General features: G+C 38.7%; 1 protein-coding gene across 1 annotated transcript in view; it reads right to left on the reverse strand.

The window, feature by feature from the left end:
* Positions 1-806: 806 nt before the first annotated feature.
* Positions 807-18,399, reverse strand: part of SLC1A1 (solute carrier family 1 (neuronal/epithelial high affinity glutamate transporter, system Xag), member 1) — a 38,772-nt gene continuing 21,179 nt past the window's right edge. The window contains exons 4-11 of the mRNA XM_010582861.1: positions 16,192-16,234; positions 14,370-14,477; positions 12,779-12,963; positions 10,617-10,724; positions 5,757-5,879; positions 5,034-5,228; positions 4,384-4,518; positions 807-1,166 (exon numbers count right to left, since the gene is read on the reverse strand). Coding sequence (XP_010581163.1) covers positions 920-1,166; positions 4,384-4,518; positions 5,034-5,228; positions 5,757-5,879; positions 10,617-10,724; positions 12,779-12,963; positions 14,370-14,477; positions 16,192-16,234 — 1,144 coding nt within the window. The 3' untranslated portion in view covers positions 807-919. The remainder of the gene's footprint in view (positions 1,167-4,383; positions 4,519-5,033; positions 5,229-5,756; positions 5,880-10,616; positions 10,725-12,778; positions 12,964-14,369; positions 14,478-16,191; positions 16,235-18,399) is intronic.

Consider the following 18,399-nt stretch of genomic DNA (forward strand, 5'->3'; position numbering starts at 1 on the left):
TGCACTATGCATTGCTATATCGTCTATTTTCATCTTCATGACCTCTGCCTACTTTTGGGCTGATTAATATTTGGTTAGAGTCAAAGGTGAACAACAGTAAATGGACTTATTTCTGCTTCTGATGGAGAAGTACTAGGAGGCCATCAAAGTGGACCTAAATCAGTGAAGCATCACTTTACAACAACTCTTCGAATGCCAGAAGAGCAAACCCACAACAATCTACATCACATCTGAAGGCCAATCGCAGCAGCTGGCATTCATGTGAAAGGCATGGGGAAACCTAGCTACATAAACACTGGAAATCCTTGCATGCCCATTTATTTCACAATTAAAGAACAATGAAACCCTGTTCACAGTAAAACACTTATTACAAGGCCTTTCTGGTCTCTTCATTCCTGAATCACCCAAGTGGTATCCTCTCAGCTGCAGAAATGAGTATTTTGGCACATGATCAAGTTACAGTAGGTGTCAAGTACAGTGCAATCTGTTCAGAAGGCAAGGATGTTAAAAGGGATTTCATACAGGTGCTTTGTAATGTGGATAAGATGTGAACTGCTGTGCTACTCCTGAGTAAAACATGTTTGGCTGTTCCAGTGAAGATACCCATTTATGAGCATGCTGATTCCAAAGAGGCAATTGATAGCCTCAGCAATAGTGTATATTCTTTTAAAAAAAAAAAAAAAAAGTATTTTACAACTGTCTTTTTCTTCAACTTATCAGCAAGGACTAAAAGTGGTGAGTTCCAATTGTTGGGAGAGGTTATGAGAAGGGGGCAGAACTGGTAAGGAGAATCAGAGTCTGTGTAATAAATCAAATGCATGTGAGATGCAATTCATTCTCAATTATCCTTTAAGCTTTTTGAGATATTGCATATGGCCATGTCCTTTAGTGTTCCTGTTCTACCTGAAAGCTACTGGCTTTAGAACTGAGATGTCTGCGTGAAGGATATGGTGTCAGACTTATCCACAGCAAAGCCTCCATTGATGTACGATTTCTTGGTCTCTGTTTCATCATTATCAAGTATTGTTGTTTCCAAGGCAAAAGGATTGACTATGTTGACTTCAGAGGTGACATCCATCTGCTCCAGCTCCTTTTTAGAGAGCTTCTCCACTATCCCTGTACCAAAGGCATCTCCCAAGACATTCACCATTGTTCTGAATCGATCCCTATGGAATAAAAAATGTTGTTAGACAAACCACTCTGTAAGTTACTTAGAAAATCCTTTAGTAAAAAGTAAGCTACTCCAGCAAACGCAGAGCTGTTTTTTTCCCCAGTGTAGATTTGGTGTAATTCTCCAATTAAAAGAAAAAAATCATGTAGAACAAGAAATAGAATTTTCCCCACATGTATTTGAAGAAACCTGGAGTCACTTTCATAACAAATTAATTTGTACAGGGTGTGCAAAACTGCAAGTCACATCACTAGTCTGTTAAAGCAGTAATCACACTGCTCTGCATAGCCTTAAAAAAATGTTGTAGGGATCACTTCTCAGGCCCTGAAGTATGCTACACAGCTTGTTCTCTTTGTGATGAGACTGCTTTTGTTGGGCGGAGAGACTATGGGGTGCAGCATAAAAGTCTGCATTGTGCCTTTTGTCTTTCTAAGAGTCATTTCCTCAGCCAGAAGCCTGCCCAGCCCAGTATCTTCAGTATTCTGGCCCAAACCCTGGAAATGGGAAAGGCTATCTTCTGTTAGCTTCTCATTGTTAATGGACTGAAGTATGAAATCACATTGAACAAGTCACTTAGAGGAATATGATACTTCTGTACTGTTGATTTTTCTTCCAACAGAAATGTGACTTGTAGGCCTTAAAAATTTGCCACTACTTGTCAGAGGAGCAACAAAACCAAGCAATATAGCAAAGTTTGAAAATTGGTGTGGGAGTAAGGTAGGGACAGTGGAAAGTCATGCTTCCCTGTTTTTCTTTTCAGCTACCCAGCACTGCAAGGGCTTTGTGGCAGAATGAGTTGCTCTGCCTGTGGAGAGATGTTGAGGTGGATATACTCACAAATAGAAGGGACTGCAAAACCAAAAGTGAAGTAAATGAGCATGTCTTATATACATATTCTTCAACTACAACTGCTGATCTCCAGTGCTAAAAAGTGCCCATGTATTCTCCATGTTCATAATACTTTGATTCTATTCTCAAAATTTTTCTATTCTTCTTTAAAAACATGGAAGTACTCCTCAAGCCTATGTAATAAAACCTTGGTAAGTTCAGAATTAACTAGAGGATTGTTAATGAGCCACTAGTAGCAGGTTGCAAAATAATACATATTAGGCAATAAGTACAAAAGGCGAAAGTGTTAATAATCTACATGGCATCATGATGTGCATTCCATCTGCTGAGGTGCAAAATGCACTGGCAATGATCCCTGGTACATGAAATTAATCTTTAATTTGCTTTACACACCAAGACACTTTAATCTGAAAAATATCTCAATTAGAATCAGAAACAGCTTGAATTCTTTGTCTGTTTCATGGTGGAAAAGCTAGCTTCCATGTATTTGTACTGTGCCTAAGAATCATATAAATTGTGGACTTTCAAAGTGGAGATGAGATCAGATTTGTAAAACTATGATTTCTATGAGAAATAGGGAATTACTGTTCCCTTTCTCTCTCTCACTCCCCTAAAAGAGAGGGCATCAAATAAAATGATTAGGACATAGATTAAAACAAACAAAATTAAATATGTCTCTGTGCTACACATTGTTAGGTTGTGGAACGCCTCTCCACAGGACTTGTGGAAATCTAAAAGTTTATATGGGTCCCAAAAGCAGTGAGGCATTCATGGAAGAAGAAGAAATCTCTTGAGAACTGTTAAAACAAAACCCACCTCTAGCTCAGGAATTCTGTGAGGTGCAATTTGCAGAAGGCTAGGAAAGTACTTTGGGAAAAGAACCAATATACTTTTGTTCTGTTCTTACACTCTTCTTCAGATACCTGCTCTGAGCCAGCAGTTTGTACTGATCTTCCCCATTCTTAGCGAAATTAAATGCCAACTGGGCAAAGAAGAGAGCTGGAGAAAACGAAATTATTGTGGAACATAGCAAACAAACCTATTAGACCCTGTTGCAGACAGCTGATGGGGAGAACGTACTGGAGCTGTTTTGTTTGGAGCAATTAATGCTTATACAGAAATTGAATTCATTCTTAGATCCATTGAACAGCCCTGATTTTCTGGAGATTGGCATATCTCTCTACAGCTTGCAAAATTGAGTTATATAATCAAATAAATTATATATATATCTGTGAAATACATAGACTGCTGCCAGATATCCTTCAAGAAAATGATTGGGAAGGGTGGGGGAGGAACAGGAATGCATTTACCTTGAGTGTAAATATGAGCCTAAGAAGAAGACATGCAGAGACTATGAAATGATTAAGATCTCTTCACTGATACTAATGAATTACCATCCATGCTGAGTTGCTGCAGGTGAACAAGACCTTGGTCTGAGCACTAAAGCTCACAGTTTAGGAGACAAAAAAGCTGTATTACAACTAAAGCTATACTCCTTAAGTTGTGAATCCTGTTACTCTCTCTGTGAATCATGGGACAAAACTGAATACTGATGTCCTTCTGAACTCTAGAATACACTCCGTGATTGTCTGGGCTTTTGCAAAAGTAGCAGAGAAACATCTCTGTGTAAGTTGAACAGAAAAGATTTCTGGTGAAAATGCTTTTCTCCAGAGAGAGCTGCTTAATGGGACTGAGGGATTTTGATGTGCTCTGAGGTGAGATGGTTGGGATCAGGCACAAGGAATGCTTTCTGAGCTTGCATGTGTGTGCTTGTTGATTAAGGGGCTGGGTCTTTAAAAAACTCTTAGTGAAGAAAAGCCCTAGCAAAGTAATGCTGGCAGCACAGACCCCTGTACAGCCTGCCACGTGTGCATGTGGCGTCCAGAACCAGCTTTTCTCAGTTCATGTTGTGCTCCACTACCTATTCACCAGTGTATCGATTTTATGTGCTTTGTGGAAACCAGCTTGTGGCTACATTTCATTTTTATGAATAGCGTACAAATTTAGCATAACATGGTGGCAGTTGACACTCCAGAGGCACTCCTAGGTACTGTCAAATTTGTTTTCCCGAGTATTATGGTCATGATTTATTAATGCTGTGGCCACTATTTTAAGGTTGACAGCACTTCTGGATGTGAGATTACTCAATGCCATCCCATGCAGTGGGACTTCTTTCAGAATTAAAGCCACTACTGCATTCAACTCTATATTGAATAAACCTGGCCATAAGAAGAATCTTTCTCCAATTCCTGCAACAGTCCTAAATGATTTTGTTGCTTTCTTTCTCAGACCCAGATGATCCCACACAACTTATGTAAACATTAAAAAAAAAGAAAAATATTTATTGAATGCCTTAAACTTACAGAAGCCAGTCAACTGCAATGATCAGAGTAACATCCTCAGCAGGCAGGCCAACAGCGCTCAGTACAATCACCATGGTGACGAGTCCGGCTTGGGGGACACCTGCAGCCCCAATGCTGGCTGCTGTAGCTGTGACACTAAATCCCACATAAAGCCCAGAAAAGGCATTCAGAATACATGTTGCTCACAGAAAATCTATTTTTATGGCACAAATAGGCTTACTTCACTGCAAGAAGCAAGCCCAAATGTTCCAGTTTTCCTCCTGAACAATATCAACTCAAAGTCTGGTGACAAGTTTATGGGACAAGTCAAGTACAGATACTGTTATGATTACACTGCAGAGTAACAGGCAATGCATGACTAACAAGCAAACTGGACTGATCAGAGATAGAGGCTGAGTTGGGTTTGCAAGTGTTTGCAGTGGAAGAATAATGGCAATTTCCAGAACGATGCTGTATACCAGCTGCATGTCCTGGCCCATCCCACTTCCTCATCAGGTTGCACAGGCAAGGCCTCGGACCAAGCAGTGAGAACATTACTTCCTGTGCTGTGAATGATAGTTTCAACTTTCCCATGGGGTAACCAAAGTTAATGTACCATTCATTAAAAAAAACCATTTCCAACAAAATGCATGTGATGGCTTTAGTCTTACCTGATGGTAACTATTTGGCCAATATCCAGTTCTAAGTCATTCAATTGTGCAATAAATACAGCTGCTACTGCTTCGTAAAGAGCTGTGCCATCCATGTTGATGGTAGCTCCAACTGGAAGAACGAACCTGGTAATTCTTTTGTCGATGAAGTTTTTTTCTTCCGCACAGCGGAAGGTGACAGGCAAAGTTGCTGAACTGGCACACAGATAAACACATAAAGTAAGCACAGGCAACAGCATATCGTTTCCCTTATCTTTCCTTTTCCTCAGAGCCTGATCTGCTCTAAGACTTAGGATCTAAGGCAGGCAGGAAGCGTGCACCATGAAAAAGCAAAGTAACTTTTGTTATCTCTTCTAATTACAGGAAGAAATAACAAAGTCTTAGTTATCCTCAAAATAACATAGTAAAACCGTCATGACGTACACAGTCACAGAAACAGCGCAACAGCTTAAACTTTAGCAAGTCTGTGACTAATGAACTGAACGGCAAAGAACTGTCTCCTCCTGGGAGAGGCAGGCTCTCATTTGGTGTAAGGCCAGCACAATCTATAGTGCCCCTCTGGGTACTACAGAAGTAATGATGAAAATAATATTTCAACCTCCAGATGATTGAGAATTGTACAGGTGAAATCAGGGTATGTAACAAAGTAGCAATAAAATCAGAGTGCAAACAATGCAATTACTACTAAGAACATTACAGAAAATAAATTTTTCTTTTGTTTACCTGGAAGAAATCATAAGGGCTGTCAGAAGTGCCTGTGCCATACCCATGGCAAACCGAAAAGGATTTTTCCTTACTATTATTAAGTAGATCAGTGGCAGAATTATAGTGGAATGGATTGCAAGTCTGCAAAATAGAATGCTCTAGTTAAACAAATGGATCCATCTCATTGTCTTGTTTTAATAAGACAGTGATAATAGGTATCTAGTTCTGTCCTCACATACGCTTATGAAACACTAAAGGTGACTTTAGTGACACCCATGTTCACAATTTAGAGTATACAATCTTAAACAAAACACAGACTAATGCTGTTCTACACTTTCTTTTGGAAGGGAGAGAGAAATTATTAATTGTCTCTCTTTCCAAAGTACAACAAGAATTAACTAATATATTGGAAATAATTTTAAACTGATGAAGATGAGAAAACTAAAGTAATAAATAGTATTTAAACTGATATGCAGAGGGCGATTTGAAATAATGCTAAAACACTCCACTCTCCTGCCAAATCCTTACAATGCAGACTACAGACAAATCAGAAAAACAAAATGATTTTTCTAAGTTTATCTGCCTTTATTATAGAACACATTTTGGAATTAAAGGTAAATATGGTTCCCAGTCAGGGAAACATGAAGTCCACATCTTTCTGCAGAAACTTCAAACATGATCCTATAAAAAAATCCGCACTTACTTTGTGGAAAACTCTGTAAGCTTAGGTCTACAATTAAAATGTAGTGAGGTATTTCAGATCGTACACATGAGATATGTGTAGTCTCGCCATCTTTAATGTTGTAAGATGCTGAAATACTGTCTTTTGAAACTGTTAATTTTTAAAATTAAGTGTGTTGACATGCAAAAGATCGAATTGTCCTCTTGACTTCAGCTGCTTAGGTGTATTTACCTGGATATTTGGGTGGGTCTCAGGGACAAATTCCTCCTTCAACTTGTGCATTAATTTTGAACATTGTGCATTAATCCTGAATGTATATGAATGCAGAGCTTTGTGGGCATTAAGATTAGAGGTAAACAGCCTGCTGTGAGTATATTTGAAATGAAATATATGTGAAGGGTATGTGAAATATTTCCTATGTTCCAAGGTTGCAAGCAGCTGTAGCAACATCACCTTCCTGTGAATCATCATAGCCTGGAAACATAAAGCCCAGAACTGTTGTCATGTATAACCTTGGGATTTTTACTCTGTCCTCACAAGATGTTCTTCTGAATGGCACTGCATTTTAATAGTGCTTTGTGATTTCAGAGTAGCTGATAAAGATAGCCATAAATCATGGTACCATTTGTTCTGCCAAAAATAGGCAATTAAGAGAGCAGTAGCCACAGTACAGAAATCCACAACAGCACTAAAGATCACCCATAAAACCTAACTATTTGTTTCCTTGGAAAAATTACCTTTTTAAAAACAACACGCATAAAGTTTTCATTCTGTATGTGAACAAATGATTTATTTAGTGGAATGTAAATAACAGCATGCAACGTGTATTGATAAAATTTTGTACAGAACTCTAGAAAGAAACCTAATAATTTATACAACGGTGCCTGAGAACAAACTGAATTCTTCAGAACATATAGAAAGAAAAATAAAGTGGTATGCGTGTTGTTGGGTCTCTTAACAAAATGTTGACGAGAGCAAACATTTCAAGTATGTCTGTGTCTAGAAGCATACTGACTTCCAAATAGCTATTTTGAAAAATTTAGATCTGCACTTTTTTTTAGTGGCATCATGAACATGGCATTATCCAAAATAAAGTATTTGTGCATACTGCTTTGCTACTACTGATTTTCATGAAACAAATTTGAAGTAATATATATTTTCATGCATGAAATGCAACTCACAGCAAGCTGCCGAAATTTTTTATACCAAAAATCGTAATCAGCAACTGAAAAGAGAAATTCTAATAGCATTCAATTTTAACATAGGAAGACTCTTGTCCCTCAGAATTCCAAACTGGAATCCCTTATAGCGTCCAGAGATGCAGTTGCCTTGCTGCTTTCAGAAGAGACAAAGGCATAGGCAAGGGAGACTCTGCTTGCTGCAGCTTCTTTTTTTTTTCCACCTCAGACTCTGAGTCCTCTGACACTTGCACTATGCCTCCTACTTTGATTTTCCTCCTCTGTGACTGCTAACATGTCCTCATCTGGACACGGCAGCCATTACAAGTGAGAGGGTGAAGATATTTAGTGGCCAGAGCAGAGGCACTGGGGGAAGTCTGTTCCCTCACGGTGACCTGAATGAGACATAAAGACTGAGAAGTGTTGCAGACAATGGTGGGTGAGAGCTGGTAGGGCTGAGAATGTAAAAGGTCATGAATAATAAAGCTGGCAAGAAGGTGAGAGAGAAGATAGGCTGGAAAGGGAAGGTAAAAGAAAGGAAGAGGAGGATAAGACACACCAGCCCTCATTCTCTTGCACATTTTTCCTGATACGGAATACAGGAAACGTGTTTAAGATAACTTGTAATTCTCAGGATGAAGCTTAAGAGGAGGATGATAGACAGCTATAGAAGATGCTGATGAACAGAACACACTGTAAACAGACAAGGTCAAGCAAATAAGGATGAAACCCAAAAATATGGTGGGAATAGCAGTGTTTAAGAAACAAAGACAAAGAAAGAGCACAACTTCTCCTGTTTGCCAAGAGGTGAGAAAAAGGGTATTCTCGCAGGCTGGAAAACGCAGAACAAGCACCTTTTCCCTGCAGCCTATGGCCTTGTGTGTACATCATCATCTTTGCTTCTGTGATCTGATTACAACATGCTCTCCCTGATGGTCAGTTTTTAGAGAACGTGCTGCTGTTAGCCCTTCTCCACAATACCCTGAGCATCACCCACTGTAGGCCGTCCCATAAGAGACAGAAAGCTGCAGAGATCTACCCTAGCACCCATCAGGGAAAACTGTGGCATGTGCAAGGGAGTACAGTGGAAAAGAGACTTTTTATCTCCAGGGATGTAAAAGTAGGCACCCTTACTATATACAATCTTTTTGATGGCACCTGGGAACCTACTTAAAATTGTTGTGCCTGTCAAGCTCATGGTTACCACCTAAACAGGAGACTATATATGATGGTAGTTTACTCTGCAATCAAAGTTCTCTGGAGAAGGCACTGTGTCTTCACACACATCTTAAGGAAGATAAGCCCTGTCACAGTGCAAATAGTAACCATTAATAGGTAAACAGTTATAAAACTTGCTATCAGATCTAAAACTGTAAAACTTGCTATCTGATCTAAAATGGAAATCAAAGGGCAGTAACAATCCATCCAACATATTCTTCCTCTGAGTTAATTGGAGTTAATAACATAGAAAACCTGCAGAAATGATAGTGTCATTCTATAAATGACTTCTACCTAACCTGTGGTCATGGTCTCATTTATAATTTATATAGAAAATATTAGTCTCTTGATTTATAGTCTCTTGGTAAACACCAACTTTTGCATCCTTTAAAAATTTGATTTCTTTTCCAGTTCTAAATGGAAACTCACAAAAAACTGCATTATGCATTAAACAAACATAACTTGCACTCATCTCTGTAACATTTGCAAAAGTCATGATTCAGTGCTATTTCTGGAGCTGTAATTTTTACTTAGAAAGTCATTATATCTCAAATGATTTTTGAACAGCTAGTCCAAACATACTGGCTTATGCATAAACCAAAACAACTCTGAAATAAATATGATTATCTAGCAAAGATTAATGCAGAAAAAAGAGATCCTTCTGGACTATTTATAGAGAAGTTTGCATTCAAGACTAATATATTACCCTTCTCTCTGCTTGCTCATCAGAAAGTGTGTGAATGATGTTTGAGGAATAGCATGCATATGCATAAAGTGGTGGGAAGGAAGCTCTTGAACAACTCTGAATCTAGCCTCTAGACAAAACATGAATAAATCCTTAGCATACTGAAGGAATTATAGGACTGGATGCTAAGGCAATGAACCAAGACAGCCTAGAAGTTATGCTTCACTGAATTGGAAATAGAAATGTAAATGCATTTAACTTATTGGGACTGTAAAATCCATCTATCTATCAAAAGGGTTCTTTGTAGGATACTTTCAGAGATATATTTATAACCTATATGACTTGGAGCAGTTAAGTTGGCCCTTCTAAGGCTCCACATGTGCAAGGCTCCACATTGTGCAGGTGTAACTGCCTCCACCCAGACTGTTCTACACAGCCAAGGGTCTAGAAAAAGAATAGAAAAAAATGTTTTGATGCTTGGCTAAGTTATTCGGATAGCAACTGCTGCTTTTGCCACTTCACCGGCTACCTTCGCCTTAAAGGAGTAACTAACAAACAGTGCAATTCCCAGGGCTTCTTTTGATGTCAGCTGCCAGCTCTGCACTGTGGTGGGAAGGGATCAGTTTCCTCTTTGGCATCATTTATCATGCACTGCAATTACTATGCATTTGTACGGGGCAGTGGAGCTGGTCCCATGGAGGTTCCCAACTTAATCCAGATACTTGTGTATTTTCAATAGGCTGGCAACTCCCAATAAGATGTAACTCACAACCTCACCCTTTTCCAACTTCTTCTAGTATCTAACAGAAGCATTACTACTCTCAAAAGTACAATGATATTACCTGTTTCAGCACCAAGCTAAGATGAAACAACAAACACAAGAACAGCCTTTGCTTTTTTTTTTTTTTAAATGCAAAGCAGTGACTTTTTAAACAAAAATGTGCATTCAGCAAAACATGCATTCAAAACATCCTCACACATCCTCACATAATTTTCACTGACAAGAATTTTTGTGTCTGACCTAGAAGAGGCTGGGTGTTGTAGATAATTGAGTTGTAATCAACTGAGCTCTAAAAACTGCAAGTGTTTAATTTAATCTTTGAGAAATTACATACCCACTTAGTACTGTAGCCATATAAAGGCCCAGTTTACGAAAGATTTCCCAGTCCTCAACTTCTATTATCTTCCCAGCAATTAAAAACACGATACCAATGGGCATATACCTAGAAAGCAAAAATAAAGCAATTAAAAATGCATTCTGAAAATATGGCATGCTCACAACGGAATAATTTCTCGCACAGTATAATTTTTTACAACAGATGGAAGGTTTTTTTTACATTCTATTACACAACTGAAGGTTTTTTTATATTCTATTATACAACTAACTTTATTCACTTGCAACAAGACTGCAATAGAGGTGATGAAAAAAGATTAGAAAATCAGAGTAAATGTAGCCCTATGCATAGTCTAACAAGTGCTGTATGATCTGGTGTCACAGAATATAGAGAAGTTGGGAAGGGGTGTGAGCTTTACCCTACTGCAGCAAATGTTTATGCATAGCTATAAGCTTACTTGGTGGTGGAAGTCTGCAGGGCTGAGACCAATATCTGTGCATTCTGCAATCACACACAGATGGGAAAGGTCTCCTGTGCTTACAGCAGCTGCCTTGCAGCACTGGGGGCTACATGTGGGCCTCCTGCACAGAATAAGAGTGATTTTAGTATCTTGGGATAGCACAGTCATCAGTGTGTTGCTTGATGGGGGGGTCCTCATCCCCCAGTAAATTTACACAAGGCCATGCCCTACAGACACGAATAGCTGCATGGGCTACTGCCTACAGAAAACTCAAGGCAAAAATCAGGACTTATGCTAGCACCAGCTCCACTGCATTTCTTTTAGTACCAGAGAGCAGGCTGTCACAGAGACAAGTTGCCACTTCAGAGCTTTGAGTAGTATAAATTAATTTACAAACTTGTGAAAATATAAAATGTATCTATTTGAAAATATAAATTATAAATTTATAAAATGTGTGAGTGCTATGTCACAAATAAAATAGTACCTTGTCCCTGTCCAAAGCAAGGACTCCTAGTTCCTTCTGAGCCCTGAACTGGGTAAAAGCAGAACTAATTCCTCACACTACCAGCATCAAACTTTACCTTATTCAAGACAACCGCTCCCACATCTGTAGAAACACAGGGAGCCTGTAGCCACAGCTTCAGGCACATACAAGACACTGGAGAGTCAGCTTACGGGTCAGATCCTGTATTTGTAGCATGTGCTAACTCTCAGGTGTCATTAGCGGTAATTTGCTGCAGAGTGAGGCAGCCTATTTCATGGGGCTGTAACTCAGTTGGGGACTGAACCAGCTGCCTAGTATAGGACAAGCTGCAGAAACTAATTTACATTTCTTTAAAGGCAGCAAGAAGTGTGTAACTAAACCTTGGACAGGTTTACTGTTTTACAGGCATCTCAGTGTGCTGGGATGGAAGAAAAATCCATGGAAGGGACAGATCTCATAAGCTACTATTTGTGTGAACACATGGATATGAGCAGAGTATTGTAGTAAATGGCACAAGGTGCTCCATATGCAGGATCAAACTCTGGAAAGGATTGTGTGTGCTTGTAGTCCTGATCCTGTAATTGTGATCTCCATGGACAAAACAGCTGTGGAGTCCAACCAAACACTATCAGATGAGTTGCTACATTATTAATTTGTTTTTCCTGTCTGAGAATATTATAAGAGAATATTGTGAGAACATTGTCTCACAAAGCCTATTAGCAGAAGGTAAATGATGCTAAGTTGTATTTTGTATACCATTTTGGATTTTGCTCTGTGCTGTGGCTTGTATATTAATTTATATTTCTAAAGGAACTTAGCTCCAAGGACAGCTATCCCGTAACATAATGGCTATCAGGGAATAGTGTTCGAGACTGAGAAGGGCATGTGGGTGTTAATGCTTCTACAGTCCTCAAATCACTAGTGCAGTTGTACTGGTTTGATATAAACTTCTAGCAAGAATGCCTGAAAAACTCAGGTTTCTTGTGTACCAGTAGGACTGTTTCTTTAGTATACAGTAAGTGGAAGCCCTGTCTCCGGTTTCCTCAAAAGGATCAAATTCTGTAGAAAGGAAACTTTTTACCAGCCTTTCTTTTAAAGTTGTTTGCTGTAAAGCACTATAACAAAGCAAACATGAAGCATGAGTCTGCTCCTACCTCTTAAATCACAAAATCCACTTAAAGAAGTTGTTAGAAAATGCCAATATGTCCTTGGACTTACCACATAATTATCTGAACTATTCTCATTGTAGCTTCGTTCAGTGCATTGAAAAAATCCACCAGCACTTGTCCTTTCTCTCCCATTTTCCCAATAACCATTCCAAAAACAAGACAAAAGACGATCAACCCCAGCACATTGATGCCATCAGAATACATGCCCACGATTTTGTATTCTTGGGTTTTGTTCTACAGATGAGATTCAAGAGAAAGAAGTTACTATCTGAAAACACTGAATTTACTTTAAAGACTTCTAAATGAAAACATATTTAGATCTTTCTTTGAAAAGACACGGAGCTCTTCCCCAGTCATTCTATTCCCTTTCTGGCAGTGCCAAGTGGGCAAGTTCAGGAGTGAAGGTAGAACTAAATTGTCTTTGAAAGCTTTGTATTTTAAAGCTATGCAAGGATCTGACCAAATCCTAGCAGGGGATAAAGCACCCCTTAATTTATGTTGCCCTTTCTATAGACTTCTGACACAAAGTATGGCAAGGTCTATATATCTGCAGTCATGTCTTCAATATACTCAAGACATACTCCCTACAGTGGAGAACAAAACACAGCTGATGTATAATCCTTGTGGTTATTTCTGAGGAACTCGAGGGTTTATGCCTGGATTTAAGATGAATAGTCTGTCGCATAAGAACTGAGACAATGGTGTCCAATTTTGCTCCAAGTTTAAAATCTATTGTTCAGCTGAAATCAGTGAAATGGCACAATTTACAGCAGAACTGGATGCACATAATGTAAAAATCTTACTAAATAGATTGGTATTCGCACATTCCTCTGTGTTTGTGCAGTATGAACATGTGAAGGAAAGGGTGTAATTCTTCACTACATGCTGCTTCAAGGTTTAATTTATGTCTTTTCATATAGCTCATGTTCCCATGCTCTCATTACTATGAGAGCTATACTATGAAATTTGGAAGTATAATAAAATGCATATTGATTCAGTAATGTTCACAGTTCTGTGTTCATATTCTAGCAAATTCCTTTCTCCCTCTCCTCCAGTGTAAGTCTAGGCTCTATAGACCACCAACACTCATAAGCTTTCCAGACCTCTAATCAGAGGCTTGTTAAACCTCTTCTTCACTTTTGTCTCTTTACATTTTTTTGCAGAGTAACAAACTATTAATTAACAAATGCCTACCAATGTTTTGCTTTCCATTAAAAAAAAAATTATGATTTTCCATTCCTTTCTTTCTGCAGTGCTTACAGTTATCTCATTGCTGCTCATACATCTTGTGCTGATATACATCTAGCCTTTCCACAGTGACTGTTTTCTCTAATTTCTCAGCAAATTGACAGTTCATTAGCATATACATTTAATGGAGTATATGAATGGAGTATTTTCTCACATTATCTTTGGACTGCTTAATTACCAGTGGAGTCCTCTGGTGTGCTTAAACCTACTTGAAGATCTTCATAATCACCTCTAGTATTTACTTATTAAGTTTTGTGCCCTTGGTAAAATCTATCTATGTACCATTTCCTTCCTTTTCTCAATCACTAACCACATCACCTAAACCAAATTTATTCTATGTTCTTTCTCCCCACTTTATATATCATGAAGGAATACAACAATAAAGGTCACACCTCTGAAGCCTCTGCTGTCGTAGCAGTTGTAACAGGTTCTTCTGTAAATGTGGAGCTATTTTTATCCACGCCAGTTGTAGGTTCAACTTTCTCACGTTTGGTTTTATACTGGAAAAGTTTTTTAAAAAATAGAAGAACTTATTTAGAAACATGAGGAAACTGAAGAATGGACAAAGGCATAGCCTTTGCCCAGTAAAAATAAGGGAAAAATGAACCAAGCTGACTTGAACGTATCAAACATAGACGAACAGGTTATTTCTCAATTCATGTGAGCCATCACGGTTCTGTGCTTCAGATGCTGTAGATCAAACAAGTGATTCACAGATAATATGCTATGAATTCTGCACCCCAGGCATTCGGATGCCCTGTGGACCTGGTGTAGTCTTGTTGGTGATAAGATATATCCCCTTATTATGAGTCCCTGAAGGTCCTGTGCACGAAGCAGATGAACCAAACAGATTTCTTCTTCCCCTCCCTACCAGCCTCAAAATTCCTGGGCACCAGCCTGACTACTTCCCTCCATACTGGCCTTGAAGTTCCCAGGCACCTGGCCAGCCAGCTAGTGGTGACAACCCCATCACAGAAGAGGGAAAGCGTAACAGCACCCAAAGCACTGTCCATAAAATCAAGCAGTTACAAATCCTAAGGGACAACTTGGACCGGAGCTGCTGCCGGACAGTGAGACCCGGGACCCCCCGATGGCCAGGGACACCTCCACCATCGTCTGCTTCCTCTGAGGACTGAGAGAGTGACTCATATTCTTTTATAAGTTTTTTGAGTCTAGATCATGATTGTTACATTGATACAGCAAACCAACTATTAAGATTTGACCCAATCTGCAGAGGGTCCAGGCGATTAGAAACCATAGGCTAAGTGGTGCTATTGTAGAATTGTACTACACTGATTCTGCCTATAGAAATTCTGTGCTATTCTGATTATAAATTCTGTGCTATACAAATGATAATATCCTATCAAGAAAATAAAGCTTTAATTTTAACTACGATTTAGTGCTGTCATCATTCTGCCAAGGATCCCTAAAAGAACCTGTCTGTCCCCTTAGTGTCGGGTGACAGTAATTAACATATGAGAAAAACTACATGAAGAAATTTTATAAACTGGAAATATGTTCAGTACTGTGCACAGCAGGACAGTTAACATCACTTCCTAGGAAAGGTTAACTACCTCACATACAAAGCTCAGATAAACTGGTCGGCAGCTGCTGGGGAAGACAAAAAAAGGAAGCAGAAAAACCCAGTATTTACAGATAAAGATGAGTTAATCTGAATTAAATCTGATATATAAACAGCAGTTTCCTCTTTAATCTTGCAAATTTCACTTTTTCTGAAAGATGTCTCACATAGACTCTACCAATTGGCTGCCTTTTCCTTAAGGTGGATCTTCAGGTCTGGCAATGGACATTAGACACAAGACACATTGGGGTGAGGGCTAAGTTATGGGGACTTCATCAGACACTGAGGGTTTTTAAGAACAAGGAAATAGATCCTCACGACATGGTTCTTCTACCTCTGCCTGTCCCAAAAGGAAAAATCTTGTCTTACACACTGCTTGGTTTCTGCACCCAGCTCCTAAACAGTGTCTTTTTGCAAGGGATCATCAAGGACTTAATAGCTGATAACAGAGTGTTTATCACAATGGCAATGAAACCAAGATACATTAAAAAAAGTATTTTTATGGGAGATTAAGTAGCCCTGGACTTCTCAGAAATAATTCTTAGCTGACATAGTTTTGCGGGACATAAAAGAAGAGTAATTTTTAGTCTGCAATGAAAAATACAGTAGCGAAGAGGAATGTTCAAACATACCTGTTGAAAACAGGCCTGGACAAGGTTTTCTGGGAACATATTCCTGTTAAAAAAGTAGAGGCATTTCAACATTATAGCATACTAAGAACAAGTTGTTCATATAAACAAAATGTTAAAATCTGCTGCTTGAAAACCAGATCAGGTTGTGTTCCTTTATCAAGAAAGCAGTGTATTTAGCACCATCAGATATAAAGTCCAAAGAAATTAAGGGTTCAGGACTCCCGACGATCAGTTGACTGTTTTCCTGCTGTTGAATTTTTAAGTTTATTTTTCAGTTTTTGACATTTCTGTTGGTAAGCTACTAAACCCAGTGGATTTCTCCCTGAGGCATCATCTCCATCATTTGCATGAGGAATATAGGACATACCATTCTTATAGGATTTGTCAAATATAGGCAAAACCAACCTCCCCCTCCCCCCCCAAATGCTGTGCTGGAAGAATCAGATATTTGATGTGCTCTATTGTAGTTTTGAATTCAGAAATTAATCTTGGCTGATGGAGGATTCCCATGTTATTCCAGGGTCAAGAACCATTTTCGCACACTGAAAAATTAGGAAATTGGATCAGAAGCAGTGCAATCCAGTTGTATGCCTCCTTTCCAACTGCCAGTTTCAGATTCAAATGATTGCAGAAAAAAACCATTAATTAGGTATTTATTGAATACCCAGTCCAGTGCAGAAAAAGGCAGTTTTTATATTGAAGCAGAAGGCTTTATCTCCCTTCCAGATCTTTCACAAACTCCTGCCTTTATTTTTCAAGTTTTTAAAGCAAAATTTCTTCAAAGGCAAGAGTAGTTTGTACAAGCCTGGGATTTTCCTTAATCTTTACAAGCCTGTCCGGATTTGGATCTTAAATCTAATGAACATAAAAAAATAGGAAAAGTAACTATACCTTTAAAACAGAATTTCAGATCTCAAACTCCTAATTTACAGTCTTAAATTTGTTTACAAGAAGTTGAGCTATAAACCGTAGCAAAAACTCAAACTACTCTGAATTACAATTCACACTGCTTTTTACTATAGGAAGACTTTTTTGTGCATGGAACTACATCAGCCCTGTGAATACCTGTGGAGATGTTCACGTGGAAGTTACTGGTAACAGACTGCATTAAGTTTTATAATGCAGCTGAAGATTGCAGAGTTTCCCTCATTGATTCCTGGGCAAGTGACCATGAGGAATGAGATGAGCTATCTAAGGAGATGCCACTCTGGTCATGTACAGGCAGGAGGAGACAGAGGCTGGTAAGAGCTGTGGGGGGCTTTAGGGTTGAGGACTGTTAACTATCTCACAAACAAACCTCAGAGAAATTGAGCTGTTCTTAAAGGGGTCTACCTTGATCTGTGCTGGGGCAGAGATGCCCCAGATGACAGCAGACATTTGCTATTAAATAAGACAGTGACTTTTTCAGGGCATATATATATATATGTATATATGTGTGTGTATATTTTACAAATGTTGAAGAACTGTGTATCTGGAGTTTCATCTGCAAATGTCAGTCACATTTCCTGAAATAAAAAATGTTGAGAAAGCCAATTTTAGATATGTGGCAGTTGATTCTTACATTATAGATTAAGTAAAAAATCTACAAAAAGAAAATAGTGGGCAGGAATAGTGATACAAAACAGAGACTAATTGCAGCTAGAGAAAAAAAATAATCCACAGAAACATTTTTTAGGGAACTACTTAGCCACTACTGGAAATGCAGCCCTTCTTTGTGAATTTTTTCTAATTCATTAAGCACTTTAGCTCTGAAAACCTGCTCAAGTCTTCTGCAGACTTTTCTAGGGGTTTCCTTCTTCTAACCACTTTAGGATGGTGATGGGGAAAGACTCATTATAAGGTTGTCTTAGATACCAGTGATGCAACCCTAAGAAACCTCTGCATACTGCATCTGTTACTCTGCGTCCTGCCTTGTGGAAGGGAAACATAACACTGCAATTTCAGGTGGCTGTCTATGCTGGATGACACAGAAGCTGCCAGTCAGTAACTTGCCAACGATTCAATCCTTTCTGAATATTTTCTTCATAATAGGTAAATCTTGCATATCAATTTCTGCGAAGGAGGGAATTTTTGTTGTCATTGGTTTATTGACCGAAGTCTATGGTGTAAAGAGAAATTATTTTAACAAACTGCTTTGAATATACTCTAAAATGTCTAACCTGTTGGAATACAAGTTATTCTCTCCTTATTCATCCATGCAACATTAGA

Source organism: Haliaeetus leucocephalus, unplaced genomic scaffold (genome assembly GCF_000737465.1).
Source record: "Haliaeetus leucocephalus isolate CR32 unplaced genomic scaffold, Haliaeetus_leucocephalus-4.0 Scaffold849, whole genome shotgun sequence".
NCBI classification, from domain to species: Eukaryota; Metazoa; Chordata; class Aves; order Accipitriformes; family Accipitridae; genus Haliaeetus; species Haliaeetus leucocephalus.